We start from the raw sequence: 21,696 nt of genomic DNA, 5'->3' as shown, positions 1-21,696 counted from the left end.
CGCGGGTTTCATTAATATGTCTATTGTGTGTTACGTGACAAGATTTTGAAATAAATAATACACATAATATTATATTACTACATTGAAAAATTTACACGTGCAATAATAATAATTGATTTAATGAAAAAAAAAAGGTGGTTGTACCGACCACGCGCCGTACGACTATTATGGCGTTCGATTAAAAAAAATTATTGTACCAGAATTACCGTACTCTGGCAACACTGTTGAGGCCCAGCGGCCGCCGAGCAAACAGTGGTCGACGGCTTATCAGTTATCACGGCAGTCGATTGTTATCAAACAAAACAAAAACCACAATAAATGTATGAAAAATATTATATTTTTTTATTGAAAATGACTTAACAAGTCGGCGTTACACGTTTAAAGCATCATTTCGACGACATTCCATTAGAATTGTAGTTATGTGTGCTAAAGAAGTTTCACCGAAGTGACAACCAAATACAGAATACTGTGCTATCGGCATGTAAGTACTCACAATGATAACATTGTAATACATTTTAAACATTATAATATAGCAATACTCGTCGAAAATTATAATATAGTGTTGTTAGTAGTATATAAACGAGTCGGTTGCTTTTCGTTAACGTTTACAAACAACTTTCTTCTCGAAAAATTATCGGTTTTACATAATATCATCAAATATACTTATTTACTATAATGTTATTGTGAGACGTTTTATTTTTAATGAACTAACATATTAATACTCGACTAAAATCACTTACTAAAACTCGTAGTTTAACGTTTGGTCGAATTGTAGATTACAATAATTAAACTAATTTTACATTAAAGTCGAATAGTATAAAATATAATATTATTTTCAAAGAGCTATTGGAAGCACTTCGGTTTTGAATCGTTCCATTTGATAGCCCGTCATGCATCAATCAGTGTGACCACATCAATAAGTATTTTATTTCAATGGCTATAATTTTATCATAAAATGTTTTTTAACAATAATTAATAATTTTTCTAATAGGTATTTACTAGTTGTAGTTATGAATCTAAATTAAAACATTTACTAAAAAGTTAAAAGTTAATGAAAAAATCAATTTTATCAATTTTCACGTTCAGAATTATTTTACTATACTTTTATTTAGATTTGTTATTATTGATATTTTGATTTTTCAAGACTTAAAATTCACTTAAAATTGGTAGCAGCTATTGTTTTATTATTTTTGAAATCTGGACATTAAAAGTCTTACTCCTAATTCAGGTATTCCGTATTTTGTATAGACTTATTTTGAAATTGGATTTCCTTTAATGGGGGTCTTTCAAAGTCTTATTGGCGGTCATGGGAGTGTCCGCCATTTCTGTAATATTTATTAAAAAAACGCTCAAATACATTCTCGAGCAGGAATTTTTCTTACATCCATATCTGCCATTCTCACACCGCTGAGTGATAAGATTATTGTTAATGCCAACTTAAAAACAAACCTTACTTAATATGTATTATTCTAGAACGTTAACTGTACATATGAGCGAAAATTAATGTTCACATATTATTTACGACTTGGAAAGAAAATGGATAATTTTTGTTACGTTTAACGTGCACAGTCATGATTTATGCAAGTATACGATATGGTATGTAATTTGACCCGACATTCATCATTTTTTGTTACATTAACGCCGTACACGGTTGTGTGAGATATCGTACCCATTTTATTGCAAAACGCGCTTGTCCAATTACCCCAAGATTATTTTTAAATTCTGACATGCACTACAATGTATACTTGACTACATTCTCAAATGCAAATCACTAAGTCCACTCGTCTCACTAATTTTAGTTTCTCTAAAAGTTTTCCTTAATAATTAACAACTCTATGTCAAAAAGTTACCATCGTAGAACCACTAAATGATTTTTAATCTGTAAGTGAAAAATGTGCTAGACTCATAGAAGATGTATTATACTGAGAAATTCAGTATTTTTTTAGAGTAGAAATTTATCTATACAAAATTAAATATCAATTCAATACTTTACTACATTTTGGTAAAAATTATTTTTAAAAAAGTATAAAATCTTATAATACTTGGTTTCAAATAATTTTTGTCAAACAAGTCAAAATTTTGATATTTCTATAATTTTATGTTTTTGTATAAAAATAGCTGAACAACTATAGTTCAATATTTATAGACGAATATTAAATATCAATATAGATTTCCTTGCTATGTACGAGTATAGCTATCCTATATCTTATATCCTAACGATTATTTAAATTTAAATTTGTTCTTTCATAATTCAGTTTTGTGTCATCGTTTTTAAGTAGTTTTTTACATGCTCCTACACAAAAGTATAACTCGATATATGTAAAATTAATAAAAAGTCACCAATTTAATTCGTCTACTTCGATAGTACAACCAAAATCCGGATTTTTACATAACAACGTTTTTCTTGTTATTTAGTTGTCTTATAAAATGTATACTTAATATGAATACGATTTCAAAAATTGTTTCCTGATTCCGAACTTACTGAATTTTGAAAGTTCCATCTTTAGTTTTGATGTGTTATATTAATAATAAACTAAATAATTGGAATGTATTCTAATTTTTAATAAAAAAATTATTAATATATATTAAGTTAACTAAAATCGTATGCTTTAATAAAATTAAACTGTTAATATACCATAATACAATATGTTCCATACTTATATCTTTATTCTACGCATCACTTAAGTACAAAAAAAACGTATAGTTATAAAATAGCTCCAAACGGCAAACAGTAGTAGGTACATAACTTCCGCCTTGCATTAATTTAAATTTTGTTCGGTTATTTTTTACTCTGGACACTTTTAAAGTATCTAAATAAAATATTATTTCCGTTTACAACGAATATGACCAATGACCAAATCAAAGGAAGTTGTTAGTATATATTTTTTTTCAGGTCCAAGTTATTACAGTCAAAATAATCGTTTTTCCTTTTTAAATACAATCATTTCAGTTGTTTGATTCGGAGTATTTGTACCCACTTTTGGAGTGCTTCCGTTGCAAGTCATTCCGTGTACTTACCAAATAAAGCTAGACCGTAAACGAACAGAATTGTACATGTGTGTGTGTGTGTAAGTATTGACCTGAACAAACAGCCGGCAACAATGATTTAATCTCATCGGGTACTGAATAAACATACAACATTCAAATTAATAAGTATCCATACACTTTAGGCAAGTGAGGGTGGAAAGGGGGGGGGAGGCGGCGGAGAGGGTAAGGCCGAAGAAAGGGCATAAGTAATTTTTCTCTTAACAATCGTTTGGTTAGTTTTTTATATATTATTTTTTTTGTATACCTTGTGTAAACATCTCTCATACCCCCACTAATGATTTATTATTACTGTTGTGTGGACGGTTTGTTATTATTATTGTATTTGCATTTTTTCATTCCATGTAATGCCATTTGGTTAAAGAAATTAATTTATCGATCCGAAAAAAAGACACACACACTCGTGTCCAATAACGAAGAGTGTACTATATAAGTATATCCTTTCACCCTTACCTATATCCTACTCGGATACAATACAAAACGTGCCTATGTATAAATCAAAATATTATGGAAAAAAAAAATATATATAATAATGTATACAATTTCTTTAATAAAGATTATATCCACTTTGGATTTCGAGATATCCGTATTTTGTTATTATAATATATTTTTTTATATAATAATATGAAGCTGAGAAACTTATATTTATTAGTTTTACAATGAATTGTTTTTTGAAAATATTCCCATGATTGTATATATTTTTTTGGGTTAAGCCCTCTGTGGATAAAGAATCGTTTCTATTCGCAGTAAAAAAATATTATTAAAAAGTCTTTTATAACGATAAAAAAACTTTTACTCATACTTCTTTGTATTGCAATTTGAATTAGTTCCATAATTTTGTTTGATTTTGCCTAATCTTCGACCTTGAAATTAGAAGGAATAAAATGTAATATTTATCGTAAATTATATTTGTCCTATTGTATTGTAATATTATAGTGTTTAAATAATTGCAAAAGTTATATTTAAAACATATGTTTGCTATATTTTACTATGATTTGCGGGTAAGTGTGTATGTAATGGTAATAACAACTCCAATATGGTTATAACTATATGTGATAACTGATTCGTACCATGAAAACAATGTTTTATTAGTAATATATACTATTATTTTTAATGTGATGGTGATTGGCTTTGAGTTAAAAATAAGTAAATAGAGTATTCTTTTACCTTTTTGATTATCAATATATTGTATAATATCTATTGTTTAGATCAACTACTCTTGTATTGAATGTTCGGATTAATTATCATTTTGGTAGTTGAGTTCCCATAAATGATCACAGCGTATGTGTTGTTAATAAATTAATTAACAACACAATATGTCTATTTTATAGCTGTGTATACCTAAGTATCAAGACGTCTAACGTAATCTATGTTTAACACTCTTCTACGGTACCCATTGTGTTCAAGCCCCCTAGCATATTAATAAAAACAATAAGTGAAACAATGATCCCACCATCGATTTTTCTCAGTAGCGACGGTAGCAATTTTCACCCAATGTTCTTCTCTATAGAGTTAACTACATATTGGTTGTACGCTATAGATTGTGTTTTTCATTGTGATATTCTGGACAATAATAATTATGGTGTATAATAACAATAGTACAGCGCGAGTATATCGTGTCAAATATAAGTACTCGTTTATGGGCGCGTTCAAAACCAATCGTCATTTCCATAATATAAATCATATAATATTTGTTTTTTTGTAGAAACACGTGTCTTACAGAGGAGACGTGTTGATTTAATTATATACATGTTTAAACTTTAAAAAATTTGATTAATCAAAAAATGTTTGTTAGTCGTTAGTATGTTGAGCGTAATTTAAAACAAACTCGTTTTATTTAAACCGTGTGATTTAGTCGAATAATTTATTCTCCTCACAACAGAAAGATTTATGAAAACGTTTTTCGTACGTTTGTTTCTCAACCAATAGTGGAGGGTATTCCTCGGATCGTTGTTGGTAGTATTTTTAACATGTCCGTCGTGTATTTAGTAACACGAATATCAGCAGTATATATTATTATACCTATCTTTAATGTTATGTATACATTTATGATATAGTTCTGTACTTGCCGGGTTGTTTAGTATTCTCCTTGATTGTCCATTGTTTTTTTTTTCTTCTTTTCTTTTCCATCATATCGAGTAGTCATAGCACCAAAGATATATCGTCCAGACGTTCGTTACGTGACAGGTAAATGCGTCCAGATTATTATTCCTTGCGTTTTTTTAATTGACATATTTATTACACTGAACGCTGCTGTGGGACATCGCTAAGAATATAATGAGATGATTTTAATTTTTAAATTACAATATTAAACCACCACGAGTTGTCTTGGACTGCAATATATAAATCGGTGCATACTAATACATGCGGCATACTAGGTTTACCATCAGAGTGATGGATGAAATATTACAGCTTTACCGATTTTGTTGTTACTCGACGGCGATATTCCAAACAAAGTAAGTATGTACGCCAATGCATTTGAATTGCAAACACGAATACAACTTAAACGTTCTTATTATACTTCAGCGTAGTTATATGAAAATACAATTTAAATAATATTTTGGCTTATAAAATAACAACAGATATGCGTGAAAACATGTATGATTAACATTGATTTCAATTCTGTAGAACAAAGTATCACTGAGTTCCTCGAATAAATATAATACATAAATTATTATGACTATCGTGCAAGAAACTAAAAATCAATAATCACAATTTATACTAATAGCTATGACTTGAAATGAAAGCGGTCCTATATTTAACACGAAAATATATTACCATAATAATATTTTTTTATTATTATTCAGTATTATATTAGATATTATATTTAGTATATTATTAGATAACTGCTATAATTTCTACGTTTTTATTGCAGTTAAAACCTTTAAATTTGGGTAACGACTACTACATAATTTTCGGCTGTAAACATAATGGTTATAATAGTGGGCTCGCAAGTCAATGTAGACGTTCCGGGCCGCACTAGATCCCAAAACAAAGATTATTGAAAATTTACCAACCAATATTTTGTATTATTAAAACAAACTCCTAGCATTGTCGAATTATGTTCTAATTTTTTTGAAAATTATGAATAAATATATCACAAAGATGGTACCTAGTGCATAGTGCAAGCAGATGTCTCATAAGGGCATAGTTTTTTTATTTTACAATAACTTTTTAAAAATTCATAGTACCATACTTGATAACTTTATTTGTTGTCTATTGATACACACAACTCATTTACCAAAAATATGCACTAATATGACAACTATGCACTAGTAGTCCATCGACATTTTAATAATTAGCTTCTGTATCAACATACAGAAGCTAACGTTGACGTCTGTTACAGATATTCGCATTAGCCACTGTGGTTTTTGCAGTCGATTATTTGGGTGTATCGCATCAAAATCATTATGAATTCGTATACAAGGCGCAACTTGACCAAGGTGATGGCCGAAAAGGCGTTACTCAGCGAGTCCTTGAGGAACTTAAACAAAACTACCGTAAGTGTTTATTTAATTCGTTATAATAGCATATATAATGTGTATGATGCCTAGTTAAATTACATAAGCGTGAGAGCGTATATTATTATAAGTATAATAATAATAATATTCAAATCGACAAATAAGATGAAATATGTGAAGTGTAACGTACCGATCGGTCACCAACCTCTGTTGTTGGTGTAAACGGCGGCAGCGGTGCATAATGACCATAAATAAACATAATACGATTATGATTATTATATTGTACGTTTCTTTCAAACCTTTGGCACTTTATTGCCATGTATATATTACATGCATCCGAACAGTGATTATGTTATTTTTTCAAGACTGAGAGAAGAGAGAGAGACACGCTTTCACGGTCTTAATGCAGAAAAAAAATACACACAATTTTTGGTGAATTCCTTTTGGTCGCCGTTGAGTAATAAATATCAACTGGAACGCATTGTTTTGTAAGCCAATGAAAAATGTATTCGCAAAATAATGGATGAATATATTCGCTATTAGCATACAAAATCGATTTGGGTTATAAAAACAACCTGGTGCGAATAAATCTACGCTCAAGTTCCAACATTAATGTCTAAATGACTGGAAAATTAATCATTAAAAACTTTATGGACATTCATATATACATCGGCTGGCCGATCAAAAAAAAAAAAATGTATTATCCATGTACAATATGCTGCTACTAAGTCAAACCCATTAATTTCGTTTTACTGCCTAATTCCTTTAACGGCCAAGTTGGCTGTATACAAATATAAAAAAAAATATGAGACGTCTCCTCCTTATTTATGCGGATTGATACAACATAGAATTGGTCAATATTTGCGATTGCAAATAGTAATAATATAGTAGACTGCTAAACAAAAAAATAAAAATAATGTGTTAGTGTTACACGTATAATATATTAATAGGATAATCCGATGTCCACGCTAATATTAGTTATTCATTGTTAAATCCATTATTATAATATATGACCACAAATGCAACGCAACGATAATATCTTAAGTGATTGAAATATTTTCAACGATGAATTCTTAGGGAACACCATTATTTTGTCAAGTTCGAAGCTATTTGGGCTCTTTAAAAACATAATATCACAATTATTCAATCAATAACATAATATGTGTAATGTGTATATAAGGAACAACTCGACGTAGCCAACAAAAACAACTTTCTGTCCGACCAATAATTTTCTTGGTAATGTTGTTCTTTACGAACCCAGAGTGTGTTTGAAGGAAATTGATGAAAGAAGGGGCAAAACATATAGTTTATAATTTACAAAGAGCAAAAAACAAACATACTGTGGATACTACTACACAAAACGTTTATTGTTTCAAGTAAATTTCTTAAAAATTGAATATTTTCGGCATTTCCAAATAAACAGAGAAATAGAGGAAAAAAGTCCTTTCCCTCGTGCCTATCGTTAAGTATTTAGTTAAAATAATACACATGGTATTATTTTCAATTCATATAATGAATAGTGTTAGGATAAATATTTTGTTAACGCTATTGGTCATTTTTTATATTATCAGTAGGTATAATTATATTTGTTTGAAATTTTAGGAATCCTTCATGTATAACTTTTTATACGTATGATACTCATGAAGTATTTTTGAAACATTTGCAGTATAAATGTTTGATTTCCTGCTAAAACCTGAAAAATATGTTGACATTTTCAAAAATAATGTGAAAATTATAATAATTATTTTTCTGAATGATTGTAACAATATCTTTATATATTACATAAAGTCAAATTTTTATACTTAATATATATTTAACCAAAAAATAAAAAACATTTAAAAAAAAATGATGTTTCTAATTTGTTTGGACTATTATAATATTATTTTAAAATTGGACGATTTACTTAGTTCAAAGTTTGTTTTTTACAATATAAACTGCAAAGTTCTCCGCTTGCACTACTTTTTTTTTTATTGAAGATTTTAACAATTCAAATTATTACATTAATAAACGTCAATCGGCATGTGCTTATTATTTATCTGTTTCAAAATCATGAAACATGTTTTCTTGATCTACAAATGTCGATTCAATTTAACAAAATAAATTGCGTTTACTCGATGGATTCTAATACATAAAAGGTATGGCGACGAATCAAAATCAATATAATATATATATATATATATATTATATCCAGAAAGTCTCTAATACCCTTGTTCTCTGACCACCGGAAACAAACGGTCAGAAGGAAACCCTCTAGGGTGAAGTTTTGGGTCAATTACACGTGTATCTAATCTCTTGTGCGTTTAACCTATTAAGTTACTGCGACCACATACACAAACACACGGTACTTGACCATTTGATTTTATCATTGGATCTTTTTTTTTTTTGCCCCGCGCTCCCTTACAAAGGAGGGCTTAGTCGTTTTAGGTCTATGAGCTATGACCGGCGACCCCATTGCAGCGGCCACCGCTTCTAATACGGTGCAAACGGGCAATTCTGCGGGGGCGTCGGAGGAAGACATTAACTCTCTCTTAAACACATAACAGATAAAGATTATATACATATAGTGACCAGTACAGGGCGGTGGTCTTTTGACGGACATTAGATTGGAAGTTTAACGGTCACAGATGATCGCTATTCGTTTACGGATTAAGTGGTATTATTATCATTACAATAAAGACATTTTCGTTGTGTTCCACACGTTTTTAAACAATGGGATCTTTGCATGTCAACTGTTGGGCGTACATTTAAAGTCTAGTATCTACATAATATATATACCTATTTATAATATAGTGATATTTTTTCTGTCTTCTGTGTACATGCATGCGCATCCCGCGACGTTCACGGTCTGTGCTTCCAAAATCGATGAGTCTTTGAAGAGCCGACGGACGGTGTATGTGTCTTCAATTGTATTTCTAATGTGGTAAAAAACACTTTTTTCAATCGACACTAATCGATCACTTTTTGACACAACATTATCAGTATTCACACTGACCTATTCCGTTTTTCTTATTGCTCGTGCATTCGAGTTTCTGTGACTTATTATGGAACACTTATAAAAAAAAACACACACAATGAGCTGTCAATGGCCAACTCTATAAATAAATTCACACTGTGCAATCAAACATTAAAAAATCCATAATGCCGGGTTGCACACGATTTTTTTTATCATTTTAACGGTTCATTAAAATTTATTAGACCAGTCACGGGCTACCGTAGCATTTGATTTGATGTTTACAGAACACAAATAATGTCTATAATATATTCTAGCGATTCATTGAACTGTTAATGAACGTTTCACTCAACCTGGCGACAAAGTTGAATTTAGAATTGCATTAATGTTAACAATAGTTGAACGCTGAAAGATGCTTATCGTATATATAATGATAAACGCAGAAATATAATTGAATACAACACATTTTATAAGAAAAACATAATATTTTAAAACTATGATACTATTAATTTACCCCCTTCTTAAATACTACAATTTTATCCACCACATTTACAAGCATTCGTTAATTTGCATTAACTTAAATTCCAAAAGTTAATGTTTTGATTTACAACTACGTTTACACGCAGTAGGTAGTGAATAATTTACTTTTTTTTTTTTTTAAATAAAATAAATTATACTCTGGGATTAAATACTACATGTAAGCCCAAATTCCAACTAGTATTTAATTATTTCGCATTAAGTTAATGGCAACAACAAAATACATGTAAACGATATGCCGTTTCTTTTTATTATTTATTTTATTCTATCTCCTATAAAATAAAATACAAAATCATAAAATTGTATTAATTTCCAATCTGAATAATAAAAAAAAAAAACATTTCAGATGATATGTTATATGTATTACCTCAAATTATTTAACTGTTTTTTTTTTATTTACTTGATTTTATTTACAACCAGACAAGTTTGAGTGCATGCATATAATATTATTAACTGTATAACGATGTACCGATTTGTACTATATAATGTTATTTTGTGTACTCAGTAAATTGATTATAATATTATTCCATGTACAAAATGTAAAGTGTTCATGATTAAACGTTTATTATGCACATTTTTTAATAATAAATCATATATCATTTTGTTGAGTATCGCTTTGAAAATCGTCTAGACTTTCGAATTGCTTTCGATTATCTGTTTTGTAAGGATCTATATGTTTAATTTTAGGCAGTAATTTTAATAATTCTGAAGAGTGATGTTACTATCTACTGGCAATATAAGTTTACTAAAAAAAATTTATATTTTTCTTATTGGTTTTGAATAACTTATTTTGTCATCGTATAAGTAAAAAAGTGTTAACAAAATTAACAAGTAGCTACTTTTTAATTCATTTTATAATTATTATTAAAGTATAACATCTAAGAAAAATTAAGCAAATTTTAGAGTGTAAATACTGTAAAGTTCTCAAGTGAAGGGACAAATATGGAAAAATTATGTGTTAAGTTTTAGTTACATTCCAATCTAAATGTAACGTGTAAATATCAAATGTCAAAATTCAGTTGTTTGTGTGACTGAATAAAATTTAAGGTTTGATTTGTTTTATTTGAAGTGCGTGGCGTGTTGAAGCTATGAATGTTTCTCCTCATTCTTATATTTTATTATCGTTGAGCCGTAATCTCTAAACTTTATTTTCTTTTTAAACGTAATCATAGAAATGTTGATGTCTATGCGTTAATCGGAATTTCCTTACGACACTCAACCGTTCTGCTACTGACGCGACTTACTGAATCTCATCCTAGCCAATCTACATACTATTATTACTACCTCCGACTTTTCGTCAGATCGTCGATTTATGTTATGGATTTAGACGTCGCACATAGAGGGAAGAAAACCGTTTAAATAGACGGCAGCCCACTTGCCTAAAATTGATTTCGTCGTCGTCGTCGTCTCGTCTGGTGTATACACTGCAGGAGATGTCGGTTGTAGTGTCGACGATATGAAGTTATGGGACGCGGCCGGGCCGGGTGAAGGTGGTATAAGAATAATTCAACCGTGGTCGGGTGACTGAGGAATTGAAACGAGATCCCCTCTTTTGAACGTTGGCGGCCGCGCTTTAAGATAGGAAATCAGGTGTAGCAGGAGGGTAGACCGGGAATTTGCGATTGTGCATGTGCGAAATGAGATTTGATATGTGTAGTGGAGAGGTAATATTCGCGCCCCGTCCCCTCACCCCCCCCCATATCCGTGTCTATTCGCTCGGCGACGGCGATGGCGTTCATCAGTGCCGTTGGTTCGTTTTTGCCTTATTTTTCTTTTTATACCCCCCGCACTCTGCCAACCCTTTCCACCCTGTTTCGTCCCTCTCCGTCTTGATACGACTCGTATGTGTGCATGACGTCTGAGCCCCGTTAGAAAATTGCTAAAGAAAAACTCATTTTCGCATTTTCCTTCTTTACACACAATCCTCATACAAACACACGCGCACACACACATGGGTACCTTCCCTCCGCTCGTGTGTATATATATATGTATGTACTCAAATATATATATATATACACACCCGAGTTCTCCGTTCTTTTTTATCCGTAATTCCTTTTCGCCGTTAGAGATCCAATCAGCTCTCGGGTTCCTCGTCCGCCCCTTCCGGGCTTTTTTTAACTTTGAATTCTCCCTACACGGCTATCCCCACACGGCCGTCACCGCCGTCGTATGGGTAGGGTATGTATTCGGGCAACGAGATTTTGGATTTTTCCGCTTCGGGGATCCCGCAATTTCCAAGCCGCGTTCTGAGAGGAGACGGAGTGTGGCGCGAGGGTGGGTGGAAGAATATATGCCAGCATTGAGTGCAAGAAGGGTGGGTGGTAGTTCCATACATGCTTGCTGTGTGTGTGTGTGTGTGTGTGTATGTGTCCTCTTATCCTGCCCGTCGGTTTAAGTCGACTGTTGCATACATTATAAACGTTTCACCGTCCTTTCCCCTATACCGCTCCTTTGCTGCCGTCATTTTGTTTGTTTTTACCGCCATCCGCGGGCGAGTCCTTTTCATCCTCTTCCTCTCCACTATTCTTTTACTCGATCCTCGGTTTTTCCACCCAAAGTCTATCCCATAAAGGATCGATGTGCGCCTTTTAATATCCATCCGCCGCCTTCGCCGCCCAACACACACATACACATTGTTCTCAGAGGCCTTTCGGTGTATACTCCTCCCTATACCGTTTCATCGAATTCCACCTCAACGGCCCACATAAGTATGTGCGCAAATGCGTCGTTTTCATTTAACAATAAACTATGTACAGATATTACTTAACGTTTGTACCTAATTACATTTTATACCAATCTTGTCAGTTGTTCGAGTTATTGTATTTAAATACTTCACTAGTAGGTTTTTAAAATCAATTAATATCCTTTTTTTAATTAAGTTTTTGGATAGTATTTAAAATATATTGTTCTGCGTGTATTTTAAATACTCAAAATTAGCCCTGAATAAATATTGAGTATTATTGTAAATTCATAATGACCGCGGTGATATTAAACTTTTAATATTAGATATCAGCTGATGGCGGATTTAGAGGCGTAGGAGAGGGCGGCGTGACGATTGATACGCCCTACTCTTTAGAATTGGATAACAGACAATACAGTATTAATATTTGTTCTTAATTACTTATTTCAACTTCAAGGTTGTATTTTTCGCCTTTTGCAATTTACTATACTGGTTTATAGGAGTGATATATCATAATTTATACTTCTATTAATTTATATTATACCGTTTAATAACAATTATATTAAATTAACCATTTCGGGAAAATATATTGCACAATTTTGATGAATCTTTTAATTTAAAAACGCACACACATTTTATAACACAATGCTAATTTACATAAATGGAATGTTTCATTTCTTCAGTCTCGTTTTGTTTACCAAACGCAATACCTTTTAACATGGTATACATCTATAAATATATATACACCTGTTTAAGTACGCCGGGGAATATTTTATTGACCATATTGGAGTGAAATAAAAAGGCCATAAACCGGAGACCTTTAAAAAAAAAAAATCAAGAAGCTGATTTTGATTTACCAATCACAGCAGGCCGTAAATCGTTCAATATAAATTTACTCGCGGCAAATAAAAATTGTTTAGCTGCAACGTGACGTTTTCTCGACGGTCGAAAAGGAATGACAGTTGGAAAAAGTTGTGTATATAATTTTCTATATATTGTAGACTGTTTAGTGTTTATAGTGTCTAGTGTCTACAATGTATAATGCATAGCCTCCTCGCTTATGCCTATGAAACGCGGTCATTTAGTTTTATTTTATGGGCGCACTTAGGCGAGTAATCGTGCAAAACGATCGGGTAACCAACGTTTTCCGTCATGTACACTATCCAATGATCACGATTGTGCATCACAGACCTCGTTGGGGGCATCAAGAAACGCCGCGCTTTAATGCCTCGGTCGGTCATGACAGAGAACAGCTTCAATTGTTCCAAACTGACCTTTCCGCGCACAAGAAAGTGCTAGATAATTACTTTAATTATTATTGCTCACCACGACGGTCAGCCACCTCGAAAAATTACATTAAGTGTGTGTGTGTGTATACTATATATATACTTGTACAAATCAGTGTTAACAAAGAAAAAATAATAATCTGTTTCCTTTCCCTTCTTGTTGAGATCGACGTAAGAATCGAAGGACATGATATCAAAACAACATCATACTTATTCCTATTAATTGATGTAAATACATTTTACAATATTTGTATCGGACGTGTATATTTATATCCATTACCGCGATTGTCTATTGAACTATGTAATGCAATGACAAATTAATAAATACCAGTTATCACCATATTCTTGTTTCTATTATTTAATATTACATAATAATAGTTAATGTTTATTGTAAATTCAAGATTAATTATTTTATGATTTAGTTAAACTGTCTATACCAGTCGTATATTATATATTTATATATATCATAAAAACATTTAATAACGCACTGATGCGCACATACTTAAAAGCGACCAGAAAACTTTGACACGGTTTCAAATTATGCGTTAGATTTTGCGTACTGTATAAAATATGAAATATAGATATTACACGGACGGTTAAAATAATCGATGGCGCGCAGAGTGAATGAAGTGCGAGATAATATAATATGTCTGTGTACTTTAGCAAGGTTATGACATAGTGACATTTTGTTTGTTGGTTAGATACACTATATATATTTTTTTCCATATAAATATATTGTGTCGAAAGTCCTGCTAGGTTTTAGTTACAACATGTATGCCTCTTATATTATGACGACCATTAAATTATTATACATTGACGATGGACTATTGTCAGTCGGAAAATTGTAGTTGGCGAAATCGTCTAAAACCGATCACAATGGCTGCGAGTGTGAGTGTGCACCACTTAGTAGAGTTTTTATCTATATTTATGTGTTAATGGTATAGCACTTCAGTAAACTTTTCGCTCCATTATAGAATTTAGATAAATACAGTTATTAACAATAACAACCGTGCACTATGGTATAAAGCGCGTTTGAATTTTTAAATTTACCGTTTTATCGAACTGGTTTTGTGTACGTACAGAGGGTTGGCTCTTCAAAGAGCCCAACTAATTTCCATCAAAATCATGATTGACACAATAATTCTATAGCAATAGAAATAAATTATGTATGTATGTATGTATGTACGGAATTATAGAATTCGTCGAAATTATTATTCGCACGAAAAAAAAGGCACTACCAAACGATTAAGATTTTTTTCTTTTATATGATCGACCGAAGTAAAACGATTATAATATTATTATTGACAAATGTGCACAATCAAAAGTGATATTACTCATTGACCAGACGGCGACGTCCTAAATATTTTTCTTTTCCAATGGCCGTTTTGCCAATAATTGACCGGTCTTTACAATATTATGTGTATTGTATATTGTACCGTGTGTTTTATTGGAATAGTCCACTATCGGTCGGGCGTTCTATACAGCAATTAAGTTTCGAGGTGTACTTACGGTGCACATATTTTATACATTATACAAAACGCAAACAAACACATGGTATAGGTACATACATTTTACACGGAAACGCTGGACGAGTTGGGAAACCAACGAAAAGATTAAACAGCCCGACATCTCGAGGCGTTCTGGGTAATTAAACAATAATAATATTGTATATTATTATGTATGTACACCTACATATTAAAAAGAAACGCCGAAATGGGTTTTTTTTTATTTATCTCCTTTTAATCATTTGCCTTTTGATTGAAAACGCGCTCACGATAATATTCCTCCTTTCAGTCATCAAATAAATAATAATAAAAACTATAACAAATAATAATAATGACTCGTTCGTTAACATTGGTTTGTGCTTATACACAACAATCATATTATTATATATGTACACATAATATATTATGTATAATATAAATACACAACTTGTGTGCGTGTGTATATATATATATTTTTTTTTTATTATTTCCATTCTTTTTACTTCTGTAAATTCGCCCAAGTCATCGTTAATGACACCGAAAAAAAAACAAGATTGGACTAATGAACGGGCCTCGCCCCTCCTCACCCCTTCATCCCTGCGTAACATACGATTATTGTTTACAATACCGCCAAGTCATCGGCGGTGGTATGGCCGAAAAGGTAACACGGGCAACCAAAAAAAAATAATAATAATAATAATAACTCGGAAACAATATTAGACCATATATTATATTCGTTTATTCAGAGCACACAATAACCGTTTGATTATTATTATTATGATTGGCGAATGCCGATTGTAAAAAATTTCATAACCTCGACGGTGTCGGCGATTTTTGTATGTAAAAAAAAAAACGAAAAAAAAACAACGAACAATAAAATAATAATTTACCGCTAATCGAATAAATTCTGTCCGTCGGTCGGTAGGTATGCTGGTTAAATATAATCCAGAGAAGTGTCTGGCTGGCAGTTATAGTGGTGTAATTATTTTCGCGTTACCCCCAGCGAAATTAGACAATTCAGAAACTGAAAATATTTATAAGTCGTCTTGGTAATTATTATTTGATTATTATCGCCCTGCCACCGTTGTGTTGTCCATTCTTCGTCACCGCAAAATATGTGTGTGTGTGTGTGTTGTAAGCAATATTGTTGTCGTCAGCACCCGTTACTCTCTCACCGACACTAGGTACTTATAGTTTTTTTTATGACAGCGAATCACGTTAATTATCGTTTGTTATATTTATTTGCACACGTGTCGCCTGACAAGGATAGAGGAGAGACAAACCAAACCCAACGCACGCAACTCTTTCAGCAATGGCGACGTAGTTTGTTTAATGTACAGCAATAATCTCGCGTTGTGCCCTAAAAAATAAAATCAACCCCAAAATCATAAACAAATAGTGTTTGGTTTAAAATTAATAAAACGAAGACAAAATGAATATGTAAACTCTTATTATTATATGGTTATGTTTTGTTGACAATTATTAGTAGACAAATATTATTATACCTAACTGTAATACTTGTTTGATGTTTTTTAAATAATTCATGAATAATTATTATATTCCTAAATATTTAGGATTAATGTATTTTGTTGAACAACTCGTTATTGTTGTATAGCGAAGTATAAAATTAATACTTAAAAAATATCATGAAACACTTATTTAAATGTCGACAGTGTCTAATACAGATAGTGGGTAGAGCTGCAACCGGTACACACAGCAAGCACATCAGCACCGATTTTGCCTACACTGGTGCCGTAGAATGGCCAATGCTTTGTCAAAATAAATCCCCTACTATATTAACGGTCATTAATTATTTAATTTTGTTCTTCGAAAGTATCCATGTCTTTGATTTATTTCAGAGCGATACTTATCGTTCCACTGCCATACTCTTCTATTATTAAGTTAATAATATTTCAATCAGAATGCTTTAACACATACAAATACATTTATTTGTTTGATTATGCTAATTGAAAAAAAAACTGACAAAAGAGGGTTAGAGCTTATGTAAAAATCTAAAATAAAAAGATGGCAAGGCCTTGGGTCTAAAATGACCAATATCACTTCTATTAGCTATTAGCAAATAAGGTTTTTAAGTGTTTATTTTTCATAAGATTCTTTGTACATCTTTTTTACAAAACTTTAAATAACTTTTTTAATTTTTGTTGTAAGTGTGCCTTTTTTAGACTGTGTATAAAGGCTTTTTAATTTAATAGTCTCATTTAGTTTTGCCAAAAAATTACGTTGGCTTGATGCATTGCACAGATATTCTAACTAATTATTGCATTATTATACTGTATTTTTAAAATTTTAAAATTTATTTACAATAAAACGTTCCTAGCTAGTGCTATCTACATCTAAGGATATACTATATACAGACACTTTTTTCTAATTTTATAACATGATAGTAGTAATACGAGAAAAATAAGATAACAATAAATAATACAAGATAATTAATAGTAGTTATAAATAGTATTTAGACGTATAATAATAAGAGTAATTAATTAATAAGGTCATGTGGACGGCCGCGTCTTAAGCGTCGTTGGACTGGTGGATGTATGTGTAGATTGTAGTAAAGAGAACCGGTTGATTTTTGTAGTGAGCTATGAAAATTTTCCGCCAGAGTGCTTATAAAATCGTGAATGTTTTTAATTTGGAAGTCTTTGTGTATATTTTTGTTGCATTCGAACCAGGGAGCGTTAGCTATTATTCTAAATACCTTATTTTGGAAGGTTTGAATTTTTTCAATGTGTGTAGGTGCACAACTACCCCAAATAGGGCAAGCGTAGGTGAGTAGTGGACGTAGGATTTGCTTGTATATTAATAGTGAACATTTTTTATGTATTGTGGATTTTTTATTTAGTATAGGGAATAACATCGAAAGGCGCTGGTATGCTTGTTGTAGTTTGCTTGATATATTATGTGGCCACCACGTTAGCCTTTTATCCAATGTGACTCCAAGATAATTGACTGAAGGTTGCCAAGGTAAGGGCTCATTACCAAATTGTAGTGGTACCGGAGTACAATAACGACGTAGGCTAAAAATAACTTATACTGTATGATACGGTATAATACAAAATGTAGTTTTTTTTGTGACCTGTATAGTAATGTTATCTGATTGCATTTTATATTATGTATTTTTATTCAGAAGATAAGAGGAAAATGATAATAGTAAAATAACTACGATTTTTATTGAAGTAGTTTTTTAAGTTAATATAATAACCGTGCGGTTTTTGCGAAGGTCATTTTTTTAAAAATGTTTTGTTATTAAATATGTTTTTAATCACCTTTTTTTTTTTACTTAATAACTTTTATATATTATCACAACAATCTAAAAAGAGTATTAATTTTAACATGTAAGTTATGTTAGCGATAGCTTTTATTTAATTTTATAATTATATAATCCGCTGTTTATAATAACTGGTGTATAGCCAACCCTCTCGGTTTAATTTATTTGAATTACTATCATCTATTTTTTTTTTTAATTCGTACATTTTTAATGGCGATTTTCATTTCCCATATTAATAGCGGCGTCTAGACTATACAGCTGGGAATACTATCATTTATTAAAAAAACTAATAATAATTCATCGAAGTCGTGTCGTTAGAGTTTTTTCCTTTAATCCTGAATAAATAATAAACCTTAGCCAATGTACGATTCGCGGCCACCGTCGCATACAATTCCAAAGTTCGATATTTATAATTAAAGCGTCCCTGCGTTCCGCCTAATTACATGTTGCCGCTAACGTTGACTGGTATTGTATGTATGTATATATATATATATATTTAGTTTATATACTGTTTTTCCATTTCCAGGTCAGGTCTCCACTCCGCCATTGACACAATATATAGGGTGATCCATTTAACATAAGTAACTAGTTTTTTTTGAAAATAACTGCAGTTATGTAGTCATGTTACTACTTCTTTATTTTTAATAAACCAAAATATCTATCTCAAGATAAGATAAAATAAGTAAGGACAGTATCGAATTCCCTTAAAACTGCTATAAAATCGGCTTCTCATATACCTATAGACTTATGATTAATGAATAAAATATTATTAAAATTCTTAATTTAGGCTTTTGCCGCCATGCAGTGGTTTTTATTTGTATTGTAATTTAACGTTCACTCCCTCCTAGCTATGACGCCGCCCCCAGTATAAAAAAAATACTTGCTCCCCAATTATATTTTTTCAAATTTTGACATTGAGGTCTTACCAACTACACAGTTACCTATTGGTTGATTGGTCGAAAACATTTTTTTATGAATAATTACTCTTAAAGTTATTTGAAGAGTAGGCGGTAGTAGAGCGATGTTTCCCGTCCTACCAACGTTTTCAAATTCTAAATCTCAAAAAGTGCAAAGTGTTAATCCGACAATAATGCAATTGTTTTCCAAGAAAATAACTAGCTTTAGGCTTACATTAACTGAATCACCCTGTGTTCATATGTATAAATCATTATAAATTATAAACTATTTTATTAGGGCGGGTGGCGCAAAACTATATAGTAAATTCTGCGTGTGTTATGACGTATTATTCAATGTTGTCGAAAAGAAAAACGAGTTAGAAAATTAAAAAAAGAAACTTAATTTCCAGTATGGCCTTCGTGCTCGCACACACACACACACATACCCCAACACCTACACTTGATATTATAGAAACCGTTTTTGGTCGCAAACGTCAAATAATTTATTTTATTGTTAAGTATAAGTATTAAAGTATAATATTATTATATAATAATATATATATATTTACGATATCGACAACGGGCATATTAATAGTGGTCGGACCAACGACACTTGATGGTTTATGGGCGTCGTAAAAATTCTTTGACCTTACGTGCCAACACATCATGATTAACCCTACTTGGGCCGTTTTGAAAATGACATTTAGATCGTCTGCGTATAGTAGTATAATAATAATTGCCGTCGTCTCCGTATGGGTAAAACGTGCGTGCATTTTGGCCGATATAATATATATATATATATATATAATGATGTAAAGGTTATATGCGCAATTTCATATGTACATGATTCATCGCGACGCTGCGCTGTGCGCTTCCCCTTTTGGAAAACGTTTTGGCAAGAAAAAAAGTTTTTCGAAAAGTCATCATCGGACATCGTTTGCACGATGCTATCAATATTATTATTATTATTGTATGTATACAATAAATTATACCAACGTAATCCGATTGTCAACGCAATAACCCCGTATCCCCACCTTTTGTACTTTGTCATCGTTTATTTATGATGAGTGCTTCTCTCGGGGAGCACTCATCAAGCTTAACGGTAAAATCGTTGCGCACAAGAAGACGCTGAAGTAAATATTGGTATGGTTTAATGAATAACATGGCCTAGCCTAAAATATTAATGAAATTGCTTTAATGTCAGCTATAGTTATCGCTTTAGTAAATAAACTTGTAATTAAACTGTTTATTGAAATTTAATAGACTAGTCACGGACACTTTAATGATGCTTAAAGAACGACTTTGTGCCTTATTGGGTCTTGTGAAAATTTGGATTTAATCTTAGTTAAAACCTTCAAATTTAATTATGTACAACTATAATATTTGTCTTTATAATGATGATAGTAAAATATTTATAAACTCGATATCAATAATTCTTTCTTCAAATCGCAATATTGTGAATTTTGTCTGTTTTGGTTGTGTTTTTTTAAAGTACTATAACATTCATAATTCACCACACGGATGGTGGTTGATTTTCAGCGTTGAAGACTTCTTATATTATGCTAGCGTGATGTATCTACTTAAAATTTGTATGATTTTTATCTGTCGATTTGTAAATTAAATTAAATAAATTGGTGTATTTTGGTTATACAGAGTGATCATTTTATCGTGAACCATTTAATATCTCATATAGCGTTTAATAAGAAATTACATTTTTTTTTATATAGCTTTTGTACAATGTTATCTCAGGACTCAGTTTTTCACAATTTTTGTTTGTTTTTCCCTCCTCTTAACTTAGTTTTGTTTTAACTTTTGAAACTTAAATGGTAACGCACACATTTTATAATTATTTTTAATTAAGAATACTGTACTAAAAATGTTGACTGGTCGATAACCAGTTTTGAACAACCGTTTTTAAAGTTCTACGAGTTTAAAAGTTAGTATGGGAGGGGAAGTGTATGCAGATAAAAATAATACTACAAATTAAAAAATTAAAATCTGAAAATAAAATTTCCTATTAAACCTTATGAGATATTGAATGGTACACGATAAAATGGTCACTCTGTTTAAT

The 21,696-nt window shown here is 31.3% G+C and overlaps 1 protein-coding gene across 3 annotated transcripts in view; it reads left to right on the top strand.

Annotated features, from left to right (window-relative positions):
- Positions 1 to 296: 296 nt before the first annotated feature.
- Positions 297 to 21,696, top strand: part of LOC126833655 (protein-L-histidine N-pros-methyltransferase) — a 70,024-nt gene continuing 48,624 nt past the window's right edge. The window contains exons 1-2 of one of the 3 annotated variants that reach the window (XM_050565099.1): positions 297 to 481; positions 6,392 to 6,545. In XM_050565099.1, coding sequence (XP_050421056.1) covers positions 6,456 to 6,545 — 90 coding nt within the window. In that variant the 5' untranslated portion in view covers positions 297 to 481; positions 6,392 to 6,455. Of the gene's footprint in view, positions 482 to 6,366; positions 6,546 to 21,696 lie in introns of all 3 variants that reach the window. The other 2 variants (XM_050565101.1, XM_050565102.1) reach the window with 2 other exon arrangements.

The sequence above is a fragment of the Adelges cooleyi genome, unplaced genomic scaffold (assembly GCF_023614345.1).
Source record: "Adelges cooleyi isolate 19-005CV unplaced genomic scaffold, UGA_ACOO_1.1 ACOO_flye_CR_arks_rails_tigmint_CR_PRNA_2, whole genome shotgun sequence".
Taxonomy (NCBI): Eukaryota; Metazoa; Arthropoda; class Insecta; order Hemiptera; family Adelgidae; genus Adelges; species Adelges cooleyi.
Note: the sequence above shows the minus strand (reverse complement) of the source record. Positions and strands in the feature narration are given on the sequence as shown.